The sequence below is a fragment of the Chrysochloris asiatica genome, unplaced genomic scaffold, assembly GCF_000296735.1.
Source record: "Chrysochloris asiatica unplaced genomic scaffold, ChrAsi1.0 scaffold00023, whole genome shotgun sequence".
NCBI classification, from domain to species: domain Eukaryota; kingdom Metazoa; phylum Chordata; class Mammalia; order Afrosoricida; family Chrysochloridae; genus Chrysochloris; species Chrysochloris asiatica.
In genome coordinates this window covers 17,422,817-17,438,734 of record NW_006408541.1, presented here as the reverse complement: position 1 = coordinate 17,438,734, position 15,918 = coordinate 17,422,817, and the positions used below count along the sequence as shown (strand labels likewise).

The window sequence follows — 15,918 nt, the reverse complement described above, 5'->3', positions numbered from 1 at the left end:
CCTACCCAGAGGCTCCTTGCCAAAGACTGAAATCAGGGAGCTGGATGGCGCCCCCTCCCACTTCCTCCCTGGTCAGGTGAGGGAAGGGGGTGATTTAGTTTAGGAGCCCGACCCACCGGGAAGCCCCATCACTGCCCCTGATATTCATCCCGTCTCCATCTAACAGCTCCGGCAGCCTTGGAGTCTAGGGAGCTGGGCCTTGCGGTCTAGCCTGTAGTTCCGTCTGACAGGCACCCGGGCCGGGGATGGGTCTGGAGTAGCCCCGCGGGTCGCTCTTAACGCTTCCCTGCTTTCCTCCAACCAGGACCCAAGGCCTTTAGCTTCCCCAACTCAAGTGCTAGGCGCTTCCGCTCTATTAGCCCTGCCGGAGGCGCCGGTCCCCAAAGGCGGCGCATTGGCTGGGCTCCCTTCACCCCCAGGGCACTGCATGCTCGTTCCAGCACCACCCGGGACTAGGTACAGTACCTTCAGCCCTTGGGTCCTTCTGACTGCACCACCTCCTTTCCTTTGTGCCCAAGGTAAAGCACTGATGCCGTCCTGATGGGGCCAGATGTGCCTGGGGGCCGGGAGGTGTGAGTTAGGCCCAGGCCTGAGATTTGACAAGGGGCTGGATGGATTCTTCCAGGTACCAGTCAGGAAGTTGGAGGTATCCTGACACCAAGCCCCTCTCCGCCAAAAGACCTAACCCACTGCAAACCATAGCCCTCCTAGGGGGCCTGTGCATTCCTGGGCTGAAGTGGGGAGGCTGAGCAGAAAGCAAAGGGGATTGTATCAACACCAATTAGGGAACCAAAGTTGCACTATTTGAACTCAGACTGTCTGGTTGGCAAGAGCAGTTTCCGTTGATGAAACAAACATACCGCAACCCCCCCCCCTTTTCTGTGCTACATGTGCAATATCTGTTATGAATGTTACAATTCATTCATCACATTATCTTTATAATCACCATAGCTAGATGTCTCATGTCCATTCAAGTGACTTTTATTCTGAGTGCAATATTTCAATAGCCTTGTAGTGATACTAGTGTTGCTTTTGTTTTAGACGATCTATGTGCAGGGCAATGCAATGAAGTGGAAATCCCTTGTAAATAGGAGAGGGTGCACACCAAACCAAGACTATTTATTGCTATTATTACTCTTCTTCTTAGGCCTGCCTTTACTTTTCAGTGTTTCAGTATTCCGCATTTGGCCTCAGTATTATCTTGTGTTCTTTGTGCCAATATGAAAGGAGAGGGCCGGTTCTTTCCTTTGTTGTTGAATGCTCCCATTTAATGCTTTACAGCTTTTACTGTATTAATTTTTTAGACTCCCGTCTGCACAAAACGCAATAAAAATAATTTTATTATACCCTTCATGGCCTGAGTTGTGCTGTGTGGATACCTGAGGGGGGAGAATCAGTGGGTGGACAGAGGGGTATTCAAGATGATCTTCTGGGACCCAACTCTGAACCAGAAACAATGCCCTTTCCTGTGGGCCTCTTATCCTGGATGGACAACGGGCTGGGAAGCAGTAAGGGCCCACTGAGAGCTGCACTAGTATCTTGAAGTATGCAGCTCTTACAAAGAGGCTGGGCTCCCAGCGTTCTGCATATTGGTCACTCACCACTCCTGTCCTGTGTTTGCTCCCCAAGGGTCCTTCTAGCTTGATGAGCATGTGCTTCTACCAACTCCCGGCACAATGGGAGGGAAAGAAAGGGGCAGATGACTGGAGATCAGGTCAGAGGAGTGCCTTCACTCCCACCAGCCATGCCCCAGAAGTGGTTTCTTCATAGTCCCTGTTTTCCCTTCCTGAAATAAGGATAAGCCTGACACACTCAAAAGTCTACCAAAAGAAAACGGTTTAACCAGCATTATAATTAGCCAGTAGGCTTTTACTCTGAGCTGTTATTAAAGCTTCTAACCAGGTGAGCTGCATTAAGAAGTTAGGGTTAAAAACGTTTTGAGGCCTGATCACAGGCTAAAGACAATTGTCAAGGCAGACTGAAAAACCATCAGGGACCGCGCCCCCCACCTTCCCACCATGTGGAATTCCCCAGAAAAGTATTACAGATATTTATACCCAAAAAAAGATGAACACAGCTTTTATTTTTTCATTTTAATTAAAAAGTAATAATTTCATTTTAATAACACAAGAGTTCCAAAGAGGGAAAAAACAAACAAAAACACTATATAACAAAAAATTCTGACATCTGGGGACCTTGTTTTTGAAACTATTGTTTGCTTAGCCAAGGGCAGGGGACTCACAGGGATTCTCAGCTGAAGTCATTGTTTCCCCTTGTCCCTGGCAGGGACCCCTTGAGATCATGAGCCACAGGCTCTAATGAGCTCCTTCCCGAGGGAGCGGGAGGAAGGGCTGTCTCTGGCTCCATTTTAGAGCAGCAGCAAAGACTTGCCCTTCCACCCTTGCACAATTTCATTCTGGCCCAACACTTACGAATGGTCGGTTGCCTGTATCAAAAATATACCCAGCCATCAAAAGTCTGATATCAAAATGGTCCCTGCCCCCTGCTGCTCAGAGAACAGAACAAGAATCTAGATGAAAACAAGAGCTGACTTTTTGGGCCAAAAGCTTGCAACAACCACTGGAAAAAAAATGGGGGTGATTCAACGTCAGCGTCCTGAGGTAGCCTTCTCAGAACTGACTCCACTGGGGGGAGATGCTCAGGGTAAGAGAGAGAGTGGTAGGGCCCAGATTCAGTCTTGACTTAGGGCCCAGATTCAGTCTTGACTTAAGCATCTAGTGACTAGAGCTGTCCAATTCATTGGAGAGCCTCCAATGAAATGCAGAGAGAAAACTCAAATCCAAACACACCACCGCAGCTCAGGCAGTTCTCTCCCCTCCACACCCCCTTGCTCAACACATATGGGCTGGGGTGTGACGCCAGTGTACCTGGCACACACAACCTCCTCCTCCTCCCGGCAGCTTGGGCCAGAGCTCTGGGTTGGGAAGCCTTGGGAAGGTTAAAGATTAAGACATGCTAGCGGGCCGGGCCCTGCTTTCTTCTTCCTTTTCTCACACAAATCTAGCTGACAGAGGGACTGGAGAAACTCATCAAATACAAACTGAGCCCAGACACCCAACTACCCCAGAGAGATTTATTTTCAAAAAAACAATCAAACCAACAAATGCAGACTCTGGAAGGAATAAGCAACAGAGAGCTATTGGCAGAGGAAAGCATGGGGCAGAAACTTAGAACATTTGATGTGGACCTGGATAGTCGCAAAGAACATCTTCCAAACAACTCTATTTAGAACGTAGTAAGTGGGCGGGCGGCCAGGGGATGAGGGGCACAGGAATAGTTAAGAGGTTTAACCTCAGTAATGCCTCTGGTAAGATCCTAAGGGGGCCTGGGGCCGTCCCACCTGTGCTGTGGTCTGGCTAACTAGGTGGGAGAGAGCAGGGCCACTCTGGATCAGGGTATCCAGAGCCTTCTGTACACTTGGATTGTCAAAGTTGATACCTGTGGAAGACACGGGCCTCTGGCTAGCCATGGTGCTGGCAGGTGCCAAGCGACTGGAAGGCTGGCCAAAGAGCCCCTGGGAAGGAGCCCCAGGCCTGGGGCCCATGTTCCGGGCAGATCCTGCCTGTCCCAAAATGCCTGGAGGCTGACTGCCAGAGGCCTGTGATCTTTGCTGAGACTGGCTGTTGACTGCTGTGGAAAAATTTTGGTTCTGAGCGCTCACAGCAGCGACTGAGGGGGATGCAGAGCCGCTATTGGCTGCCACTGAGCCACTATTGAAGAGGCTGAGGATTTTGGCCTGAAGCTCTTGCTGGGAAGTGGAGGCTGCAGCTGGAGTGGGGGTAGCAGAGGGGAGTGCTTGGCCGCTCTGGAGCGTTTGGGAGCTCGACTGTGTCTTCAGTGAGGCACCCGAGGTCGCCCCAAGTGGTTGGCGGGAAATCGTGCCTAGAAGACAGGAGGAGGTGGTAGATGGTTGAAAGTCCTCCTCAAGGGCAGGAGACTTAGCAGCCAATGGAAGAACAATAATCACTGAGTCACATCAATCACATAGTACACAGACGCTAACTTCCCACAGGGGTTACCTTCACGGTATGTGCTGTTGCCTGAAATTGTTTTTTTTAAAGGGCGTACCTACTGGCTATCAGGGGCCAGCAATGATAGTCTAGCCCACCAGCAAGTAACTACAGGGCTCAGAATCCATACCTAAATCTTAGCATATTAGCAGGAATGGCCCATGGGAGAGTCCTTACCCACCCGAAAGAGTACAGGGTCTGCCCACCCTCCCAACAGAGTCTGGGGGTTAGAGAAATGCAGAGTCAGAACTTCACCTCGGCCCTGCCACGTAGCTCACCAGGCAGAGAGTTGGTGCTGCTCCTCATAAGCCGCTCCTTCCGCTCTCGCAGATAGTTGATAATCTTGTCATTCTCTTCGGCAGTGAGGTACCTGTTGTCTGCCAGCAGGTTGATGAGGCTCTGGATGGCTGGAGGGTGCCCCCCACGCACTCCCTCTTCAGGGCCACCTCGCTCCCTTTCCTGCACAATGGCCTCATCAGCCATCTTGGCTGCCTGTCGGGCAACCTCTTCCCGTTCCTTCTCCCGGCACTCATTCTTGTAGCGCTCATAATTTCTGGCCACCAGCACCATGGCATCTGCCTGGGGCATGTTGCGATGCTCTGTGGGAAGAAATAACATGAGTTCTTTTTTCCCCAGGACGGATATGCATGTCCACTGAGCCTTTTCTAACCAGCAAGAAAACGGTTTCAGTGACAAAAAAATCTTGGGACTGGGAAGCGAGTGACAGAAGATGAACTGCGTGGAGAGAGGCAGGAATGCGTACCTTTGTACAGAGTTGGTTCTTTAGGGGGATTCCTAGATCACAGACCTGTAGTAAAACCCAAAGAAACATGACAGCTTCCCACAGATTCAAACAGATCACATGGAGAAGAACCACAGGAGGCAGGCCCAGCAGCCTCTGGTCCAGCAGCAGGAGGCCAAAAAGCCCCTTTGTCAGCCTGCCTCTCCCTCCATGTTCCTCAGGACACTGCTGGCCTGCTGGTTCCGAATCTGTCAGTTCAAATTCCACTGGCCATCAAAGGTCAGGGAATAAGACCTCAATAACCTCCCCTCATTACCCTTGGGCATCATGGTTTCCACAGTGTTGAAAAGCCTCAGAACTTGATATAAGTTTTCACAGACATTGGAAGGACTATTCCTCTGAGAAAACGGCACACCCAGTGGTGCACCCTATGTAGTCTACGGTTACGGGCTAAGTGTTGTGGGTAAAGGGAAGTCTGTCCTGAGGCACACCAAATGCAATAAGAACACCAAGAGGCCAGTCTCAGCATTCTGGGTTCAGAGTACTAAAACGACTTCAGGGCTCAGGAAAGAACCTCAAGGAAGCTACACCGAGCCTTCTGGGAGAGGACTTCCTTTGCTCTCTTCTCTGGAGCACATGCAAACAGTATTTGAAATGTCTGTTACTCCTCTGTCTTCCAATAGAAATAGGAGGGAAGCAAAGATTCCATTACAGTAAGTGTTGTAGGAGCCAGAGGGGCACTAAAGGTAGCTTTCTCCAGCCCCTTTCAGAGACTTCTAGTGGCCTGCTAAAAACTAATGCCATCACCCTGAGAACTGGTAGTTAAACACATGCCAGCACACCTCTGTAACCTCTGAATACACTTAAGTGTGGCATCTCATATAAAAGAAGGCCACAGATAACAAAATGACCATGCAAGGCCCCTGCCGTCTACGTTTAGACCATCTCTGAAATATGGAAGTCATTTGTTTAAAACTTGCTTCTTGTGAGTAATGCATGACAGACCAATGGACTGGTGATTACTGGAATTCTGACCCACTTGGGAATCTGTACCTTGGGGGGTTCCAAACATGATGTTGACTGTGCAAGAACGGTGAATCTGGTGCTGCTGGGTGATGACAATAGCAAAGGGAGACCCTCCCCTGCTAACATCCTCCAAGGCTTGTGACAGTGACACCTCTGTGTTGAGGAAGATCAAGTCCACCACCATGCCTAGGTCTCGCACCTTCCGTCCCACAGATTCCGCATAATCTCTGTAGAAACATACAGGATCCAGGTAAGCATTCCGATCTGGGACCAACTCTTATGTATTCATTATTTCTTCCCTACCAGTTCTACGCTTACAAGGGTGCTCAAATCCTACTGACCAAGTCAGACTCTAAGGATCTAAAAAACTCCATCTTTTCTCCTGGCGCTCAGAATTGCTACAACACGCCCAAGGTCACACAGGAAGTTGCCAGTAACAAAGTATTGAATACCAAGTCTCCCCCTCAATTCTATAGTCTGTCCTCCCTTAACCATCTTGCTGTCTAGGTCTGTGGCACATGGCCTGACTTTGAGGAGGCTATGCAACACAATAAAAAAGCAGAGGCTTTAAAACTAGAAAGATAGGTTTGGACTCCAGCTCTACCATTTAATTTGCGAAGCTGTGAAGCCTTACACAGACCTTACTTCTCACAAACTTCATTTTCTTTACCAATAAAAAAACAGGAATAATATGGCTCATAGTTTCCTTAACTTTGCCGCAATCTAAAACCCTGGAAAGGTCAGCAGTTTGAACTCACAAGCTGCTAAGATAGAGAAGAGATGGGACAGCCTGTTCCATGAAAAATGACCACCTCAGAAGCCCTGTGGGTAGTACTCTGACCTATAGGGCCACTTGGAATTGGAATCAACCCTATGGCAATGGGATGATGTGGATACAGTCAACTGGTATAATTTGTAGTAGTTATGTTCTATAAGAAGGCCTGGCGTAATGCTACGGGTTAATGTGCCGGACTGCAAGGTCAATTTGAACCACGAGGTTGGCAGTTCAAGCACACCCAGCCGCTTCTCAGAATCCCTACAGAAGGTTGCTATGAATCGGGATCGACTTGACAACACTTAACAGCAAACACTTTCTATAAAGTCACTATGGACACTGTTTTGACTACTGTTTCCAGAGGAAATACAAGGATACATTCCTGTGAATATCTCTGATCACAATATATTTTTCATCAACCACTCTGTTTAAAGACACCACGTTAAGGTATGTGGCTGATTCACTAACACTGTATTCACGATCAACAGCACTTGAGCCTGAACAAAGCTAATCCAACACGCATATTTTCTCTATAAGGCAAAGCACAGCCTTCCTGAATTAAGACAACATTTTAGTATTATGCTTGGGATACATATACATACACCAACAAAAAGCACCAAAATGCAAAAAGCATTACCCTAAGCAGACTGCAGAGTCCTGGTGTGGCGCTGTGGGTTAATGCGCCAGACTGCAAAGCCATTTGAACTGCAAGGTCAGCGGTTCAAGCTCACCAGCTGCTCCTTGGAAACCCTATATCCAACTCGATGTCACTTAACAACAACAGACAGACTGCCAAAAGGACACTTGTCCACGGTACCAGAACTGAACCAGGAAGTCAGAGCATCTTCGAGCTCAGCTGGCAACACATGTGCCAAGCAACTTAAAAGAGTTTACACTACTGTGCACAAATCTGTGAATCAGAAAAGTGTCCAAATAACAATTTTGGGGTTGCAAATACCGTTAGTCAAGTAAGAAAATTCACCAATATGGAATGCATGAATGAGGACTGACTGTATTCTACTCACAAAGGACACATTTTTTGTCATTTGCCCAATGAGAGTGTAAACGTCACAACAGGAAGGGGCTGTGTGCATGCTCACCACTATAGCCCCAGTCCTAGTACTTACATTTAGTTGGTCTTAGAAAAAATTTCCACTTGACTATCATGTAACACGATTCTTGGAAGAATTAGAAATAATTTATGCAAAGCACCTAGCATGGGGTAGTACAAGGTAGGTGCTCAGAAAATGATAGCTATTATCAATTGTTAAAACACGCAATCTACAGTTAAAGCTGCATCTGTCCCTGAACAAAGCCGTCCAGAGCCTGTGAACTCTGCCTGCTGCTTGGTGTCTCAACACCTACTTCCCTAGTCACTGCCTTGAAATGAGCTCTTTAGCCCCAAACTGCTAGAAAGTTTGCTAACCACCTGGGGGAAGAGAACAGAGCTCGTGGCAGGTCTGTAAGCTGCTATATACCCGCTCTGCTTCTCTGGTGCCTCTCGAAGGAGAGAACAGAAAACAGGGGAGTGAAATGGTGCTGTGAACTCTGGCTTGACTAACATAGTCATTTAACAGTTCTGGAAGGCCATGACATTTCACCAGACAGGCTTGGCTGACAGAGACAGGGGCCTCCCAAAGTACTGGGATTTGGGCTTGTCCTATGACGGGCATCACTGATTTGCCGAGCCAGCATCCATTCTTTCCTCATTTTGCAGTTAGAAGGCACACTCTCCTACTCATTCTACATGGTTCTACAGGGCTGATCCTCCCCCTAGCTCTAGGGATGGGAACATGACGTAGGCCTGGCCAATCAAGAGCATTCCAGCACCCTTGGTCAATGTGTCTGGTTCAGGAATGGGAAAGTGAGCCACAAGAAACCATTTCAGGAGTTTTGGCGGAAGCACTGGGATAGAGAATCCCTTTCTTTCCACTAGGTTTGCTAGGCTAAGATGATCCTTGTCTAGGGCCAGTGCCTTGCTCCCTCCTTAAACAGAAAGCCTGCCTGGGAATGTCGGCAGCACCAAGGAAAGCAGCCCTCAGAGAATAAGGTCTTGGAGACATGGTTTGACCTTCAGTCTGGCCATGGCTCGATTTCTGTTACATAAATCCCAAATTCCCTTAAGTTTCAGCTGTGCTTTCTGTTACCCACCACTAAAATCACTCTAACTAATGGAGCACACATAGCAGGGCCAAGTTCAGTGGGTAGCGCTGCCATGAGGGAGCCTGTGTTTCTCTTCTTAATCTTCTCCTTCCAGAGAAGAAATATCCCAAAGGTTCTTACTTAGTCTGCTTGTTGACCACAATTACAGAACAATCGACAGGCCTCTCAGCATCAAAGCGTCTCTGAATCTCATCAAAATACTGACGATAAAGTTCTTCTCTACGCCGCTCCTCACGTTTCAAACGCTCTGCAAGACACCACCAGGAAAACAGAAATAAGGACTGTATCCTTCTACATAAACAAGCCACAAGCTTTATTCTGAATCCCAAACTACTTGCAGGCAAGGGTTGCAACAAGTATGTATACGAACCCTCTAATGTTCCCCTGTATGTAAATCCTCTAGAGAAACTCTCGGAGTGCCCACTTCTCTCACCTCAGCCAGTACTGGGGACAATCGTTCTTTTTAAATCCTGCCAATTTGATAGGGGACAAAGCTCCTTCATTATGATTCTAATTTGCATGTTTTGGAAATAGCTTTTTAAGACTTCTACTGACAAGGGTTCATAGTTGTATTTTTGGGGAAAAAAAAAAAAGAAACTAGGTAGCAAAGTTTTACAAGTTAAAATGAAGTTGTAAAACCTCTACACCTGATTAGATAGGACATAATTTAAAAAGATTTAAAGGTGTATTGATAGAAACTCAGCTTTTTTTTTTTTTTTTTCATCAGCTGCTCCTTGGAAACCCTATACAGGATTGCTATGGAAACCAAGCTTTTAAAAATGTGTGTCTTTACGCAAAAATTACATTAAAAAAAAAAAACACAGTCTTTTATTATTACTGCTGGAATTTCATATTTATTTCTTCATGTGGGATAACTAAGCGAGATGATGGTACTAATTTGCATTTAAAAAATTATTTTCAAGATGAAATGTTCTCTACACATTTACAGGTTGTTAGTATTTTTTTGTATGTGAACTGCCTGGCTAAGTCACTAAGTCTTTTTCACACAGGGGTTAGTTTTGCTTTCTTTTTGTTTGTAAAACGTTCTGTGGGTCGTAGGTGTATACTGTTTCTGCTACTTTACCTTTCGCACGAGATTGACTTTCTGGGCCTGGAGGGCCTCGTCCATCAAAGCTATCTCTGTACCGGTCAAAGTAAGAGTCTTCCTTCCTTCTGCCATAGTCGTCCATCCGCACGTATCTGTCGTAAGAGCCTTCTCTCCTGAAAAGTTAAGGACATTTGCGCCAAGTTAAAACTCTGCCTATCCTTCAAAAACCAGACAGAATTTTTCAACATCTGGTTTCCTCTGAGGAAGTAAGCATACTAAGGAATGGAACTTTGAGAGCAGACAAACAGGGCTTTTATTTTATCAGCACTGTGGCTGCAGTTGAGTTACCCTGCCTTACAAAACAACTGGAGGAGAATGAACAAACATGATGTACCTAAAAGTTATTTAGCACAGTCCAGACACATAGTAAATGCAAAATAATCAGTAGTAATGACTGATACTAATTTTGAGGACCAAACCTCATACCCCTTCCGTGTGTTTCTGTAATGTTGCCTTTTACAGGTAGGTCTGATAAGAAACCTAGATTCAGTCACTAAATAAGTAGAATTCACCAGCCATTCACACATTAAGCAAATACTTATTGAGGAGTAAGCACCAACCACTTATAGCTGTTAAGTGCCTCTGAGTCATTTCCAACTCATAGTGAGCCGGTATAGGGTTTCTGAGTTGTAAATCTTACGGCAGCAGAAAGCCTCATCTTTCTCCTGTGGAGTGGCTTCTGGGCTTGAACTGCCAACCTTACGGTTCGTAGAGTCAAGTGCTTCTCCTACACAGTGCTACTGCGCACCCCAATCATTTGATTGTTGTGTTGTTAAGTGCTGTCAAGTCAGTTCCAACTCGGCGACCTGGTATAGGTTTCTGGTGGGTCTGAACTGCCGACCTTGTGGTTGCTAGTCTAGCACTTTTCCTACAGTGTCTCACCAGGACCACTTAACAGACACTGGAAAAATAAGGCTGGCAGTCAGTGTTTTATAGAACCCTTCCAAAAAAAAAGTGGTGAAAATATGTATGTAACAAAACATACACTGTCTCAACTACTTCCACATGCATAATTCATTGACACTGACCACATTCTGTCAGGTGTGCAACCCTTTCTCACTCTTCTTTCCAAATCATTTCATCATTAATAACATAAACTAAATGTTCTATAAAGCACATACTCTCCCTTTTCCTTGTCTCCTACCTCTGGTAACCACTACCATCTGTGGTGTCTATACATTTGCTTATTTTTGGTGAGATCATAAAGTACTTGGTATTTTCCAACTGACTTAATTCACTCAGCATGATTCCTTCAAGGTTCATCTTCAGAGAACTTCTGACTACTTCAGAACACCCAAGAGAAAAGGCTCTTATAAAAAAAAAGAAAAGGCTCTTTGTATGTACCTGTACACAGGTTCTCGGGAGTCTCTCATGTCTCTGTATCTGTCATACACAGGTTCCCGGTGATCTCGATAGTCCCTAGAGTCTCTTAGATCACGGAAGTCTCTAACATCTCTCATGTCCCGAGCATCACGCATGCTTCTGCTGTCTCTGGGGTCTCGCATGTCTCTGCTGTCTCTGTGGTCCCGCATGTCTCTGTGGTCCCGTGCATCCCGGCCATTCCTGCCATCCCTGGGTTCTCTCCTTGGACTTCCTCGAATCGGGGAACGATCATGTCTCGTATCTCGACTGTCTCCGAAGCCATAAGGATCCCTGTGGGAGGGTGCAAGATGTTAAGACAGAGGAATGGAGGAAGGTAGTCAACGCTTCAGATCTTATAAGTTCCCACCCACCAAGTGTTATTATCCCCCCTCCCTTTCCAAAGCAAGGCAGTCAAACAGTGAGAACGTGATTAAAAATTTAAGGACAGTCATCTGGTCAGAAGATAAAAGTTCTAGAATCTCACAAGATGAAGACGGACACCAAAGAAAGAATGCATGCCCAAAGTCAAATGTTCACCTGGCTCCAGGGACTAATCCAGCCTTCCTTATGCACCACGACCAATCATCTCAATTTCAACAGGTTGCAAAGTGAAAGGGCCCCAAACCTACTTTCTCCCACCAGAAATGTTTGAGAGATGTATACAGGGAAAGGATTTGGGGGGTACAGTAAAGGACAAGATTCATGAAAGTTCATTTAATCTGATCAGATTAAGGAGGAAAAAGGGAGAGAAAGCACAATTATGATACACACATACAGTAAAGAATTAAGAGCAATCTGTTTCTCGGTCTTCTCAACACAGCTATTGAGTCTCTGAAGCTGAGGGTCTAGCTAAGAAGCCTGGCTACAGAAAGTTGTGTGTTTCTAAAGAACAGTGCTGGACATCATAGATATACTTGAATTGTTCTGCCTCAATGTTCTCAAGGAGCTCTGATAGTATAGTGGTTACGATTAGGGCTGGCTATCCTCAAAGTCACTGTTCCACTCCCGTAAGCCCTTACAGCCTTGGAAACTCTGTGCAGGGTCTCTATGAGCCAGAACTGACTCCACGGAACATACCAACAACAATGCTCTCCAAGAGACATTCCATCCCACTAGAAACTCATCCCCAACAACATAGTGAAAATTCAACTTCTTCCTCAAATCTAGTAAATTCCATTGCTGGCAAAATTTATCCTGTCAAGTTACCTAGGTTTAAGCTTTTTCCAGTTATCTTTGATTCTTCTTTTCCTATCTCTATTAAGTGATTTCGGTCCTGTTCACCTTTTTTCCATTCCCACTGCATTCCTAAGTGCTTATTTCTATGCTGGTTCCATCACAAGAGTTTCCAAACCAAACAAACGACACAATCAAAACCCAATCTCCCATACTTCAATTCATTCAATACATAAACACCAGAGCAACCATCCTCATGTGCCAATTTCCGGCTACTACAAATTGCACTCGGCCGTCAACCCTCTGGGCACCCCATCCAACAAGCACAGTCCCTTTCCAAGGATAATCTCCCTGGATGAAGTCCTGTGATGAAGCTAAACAGGTTCCAGCAGAACTTCCAGACTAAGACAGAATAGGAAGAAAGGCCTGGCGTTTTACTTCCCCAAACCTAATTTAACCATTGCTAAATGTATAATTCATTAATTACAGAGTTATTTATTCAACCATTCTCTCACCCTTCTGAGTTGTTTCTCCTTCACTATCATCAACTCATCGTCCCCTAAGGTTCCTACCGCTAAAGTAGCTGATCATATATGGACAAATCTTTAAAAGAGCACAATGCTCAGGGCAACCATTTCTTTACTTAGGTGTAAGGTGTTTTTTTGATGGTTAAGGATTATCTTCCTCCATAAAATCTGTCCCGAACCTTTGATCTTTCCCAACAAATAGTACTCCTCTCCTCCAATCCCTTCCATTTCAATAACCGGTTCATCCACCTACTCAATTGTTCAAGCCAGGAAACTGGGGATTGGTCACCCCTCCCTGAAAGTCTCATCCACTCTTGTAGTCACATTTTCAATTTCCAAATTTTGACCTTTCTCTAAAATGGATCAGTTCTACCTACTTTTCTTTGCTGCCATTGGTACCCATAATCATGACTCACCACAACCCAAACAAGCTTTCTACAGTAGTCTCCCCATTTCTGCTCTTGCCTCTGATCTTTTGCCAAAAGATCAATCTAGAGAGATATTTTAAGAACATAAAACCCTTCACTTGTTTCCCACAGTATTTAGATTAAACGCCAGATTTGTATACCAAGATCATATGTAGACCTCGCCATCCTTTCGATGATCCTCCACTCTTTGCCATACTGGCCTTTCAGTTATAACTAGCCAAGGGCTTTCCAAATCCTTCTACTTGAGCAGTAGGTGCAGACCCATACACATTTCCTAGGTCTCAACTTAAGTATCTCTTACTCAAATTATTGCCTGGAATCAGCTGAAAAATTTACTCTGCCCCCAAATCTTGCCACATTCTCTTATACCACTTATGTTTACTTAAGCCATTTATCACAATTTGATGTATTGTTTGTTGAATGTCTGCTTCTCGAACCAACCAGCCTGTAAGCTCTACAAGGACAAGGCAATGTCAACTGATTCGTTACAATAAACCTGCTATGGAAACAATGCCTGCACACAGCTGGTGCTCTGTAAATATACTGAACCAAGGTTGCTACTGTCTATACTTCTGTACTTACTCTATTTCTGCTATTTGTTTATGTGGTTTCCCTACCAGAGATACCTCTTGAAGGCTTTGTATCTCAGGGACAAAGCATGGAGTTAATTAACTAATGGAATTACTCAACTAAACGACAAGCTTCTCAAGAGCAGGCACCATGCTTTGTTGTTACTTCTTTCATCTACCATGTTATCATGTACTTGGCATTTAGCAAGATGCCATTAGTTTGGTAGAACACCTGAATTTTGAACTTCACTTATCTACACAGGCACAGCAAGAGCAATTTAAATGCCAATTTTGTTCTATGAAGAGCTTTGGTCATATGGCATGCCTGATTCATGACAGCAAATACATGGAAGACTAGGAAATTTCAATGCTAATTAACAGCAGTATCCTTTACATGCAGACTAAACATAGTGTTCATGGACAAATACTTAGGATTCAAAGGAAAGGACAACTACAAAGTACTTTTGGATTATTAAAGATTGGCAGACAAACCTGCCTCGGGTGTGGTTAGAAGTAGTTGAAGTAGAATCAGGTTTCCTGTTAGTGACAATCAGGGTTGAGAGAGCTCACTAGTCTAACAGACGAGAGACTCCACCCGCCCCCCCACCCGCCCCACGGGCTGGTGGAACTGGAGCGGGAAGCAGCTACCACCACCAAGCCAGAGCATGTTATTCACAGTCTTAAAGAAATGGTAAATGCCATGTTTGGTTCTCATTCTTCTGAATCCATAAAACCATCCTTACCTGTCAAAGGCCATTGCTTAAGGTCAACTATAACCCTAGATTCCCAAAGTCTGGGTTCATGCTGCCAGGTTGAGACTGGTAAGCCCCCCCCTTCCTCCAACAATTCAAAAACTACTACTTTCCCATCCCCCTCAATTGCCGCCTGGGTAAAAAAATGTAGAAGTGATAATTCAAAAGGGAGAAAAGAACCAAAGGAGTGGAGGAAGCAGGAACAGAGAAGATAATCTTTTCTAAAATGAAAAGGCAAAGCTTTTGTTTTCTCTCATATTAATGAACAGTATGGCAGACTGTTGCTTGTCTGGAGACAAAACAAAACAAAACAACCTTTAGGGTCACTTTAAGACCCAAACAAAGAACTTTTCAGAACAAAAGGGCTCCTGCTGCTGGGCCCCAACATTGTTCTCAAAACATAAACACAGCTAACAAAATGGTAGTACACTAGGCAGGATTCCGAGTGCCACAAGGACAAAGAGGCTTGGCCTCAGAAAGCAGCAGGTCAGCAGCAGGTTCTGGATCAAAACAAGGCTCGCAGCATCATCCATGGCACCAGACATGTAGCACTAAAGGACAGCAGATACATCAATACCCCTACGTACCTGGTCACTAGAGACTAAAACAAACCTTGAATATATCAGTCCCCGGGTTACGAATGAGGTATGTTCATAAACATGTCTTTAAGAATTTGTTTGGTTCTTATTTAGCCATATTTTAGCGCAGGAAAAAAAATCTCAAAGCTTCTCACTTACTAAAAAGCCACGTGTGTGCAGCAAGTGAAGGTGACTGTGATGAATTTGTTGCCTGTTGGTTGTTTCAATATTTTAAAAGTGGGGGTAAATTTACATAACATTAAAGGGCAAGTACAAGTTGTAGAGTTGGACATTCATAATCCAGGAACTGCCTATAGTTAAATAAATTTCAACCCTAAACCCCATAAATTGAAAGCAAACACAACCAAAACTTTGCTGTAAATTCTTCGGCTATTGGGAGGGAGGAAGTAAATATTCTTTGCCTTGGGAGAAATACAGCCACATCATCTGGAAACATTTGAGAGGTTCTGAGGAGATGGGTAAAGGGAAAATGATATGCTTCCGGTAGAACTGCTGCTCTTCCTGGGGACCAGCGGGGTATGTCGATCACTAGGCATTCGTGAGCCTACAGAGTAAAACTGACAGACGATCCTCTTGGAGGACTCGGATGGCCCTGGGAGCTTTTTTTCTGACTACAGACTGAAATCTCAAGCCCAGGAGTACAAGTCAGGGAGAAAGGCTTTT

At 45.3% G+C, this 15,918-nt stretch overlaps 1 protein-coding gene across 2 annotated transcripts in view; it reads right to left on the bottom strand.

The window, feature by feature from the left end:
- Window positions 1-3,257: 3,257 nt before the first annotated feature.
- Window positions 3,258-15,918, bottom strand: part of NCOA5 (nuclear receptor coactivator 5) — a 32,217-nt gene continuing 19,556 nt past the window's right edge. The window contains exons 2-7 of one of the 2 annotated variants that reach the window (XM_006839230.1): window positions 11,190-11,498; window positions 9,822-9,958; window positions 8,858-8,984; window positions 5,827-6,026; window positions 4,310-4,630; window positions 3,258-3,903 (exon numbers count right to left, since the gene is read on the bottom strand). In XM_006839230.1, coding sequence (XP_006839293.1) covers window positions 3,314-3,903; window positions 4,310-4,630; window positions 5,827-6,026; window positions 8,858-8,984; window positions 9,822-9,958; window positions 11,190-11,498 — 1,684 coding nt within the window. In that variant the 3' untranslated portion in view covers window positions 3,258-3,313. The remainder of the gene's footprint in view (window positions 3,904-4,309; window positions 4,631-5,826; window positions 6,027-8,857; window positions 8,985-9,821; window positions 9,959-11,189; window positions 11,499-15,918) is intronic. The other variant, XM_006839231.1, reaches the window with a different exon arrangement.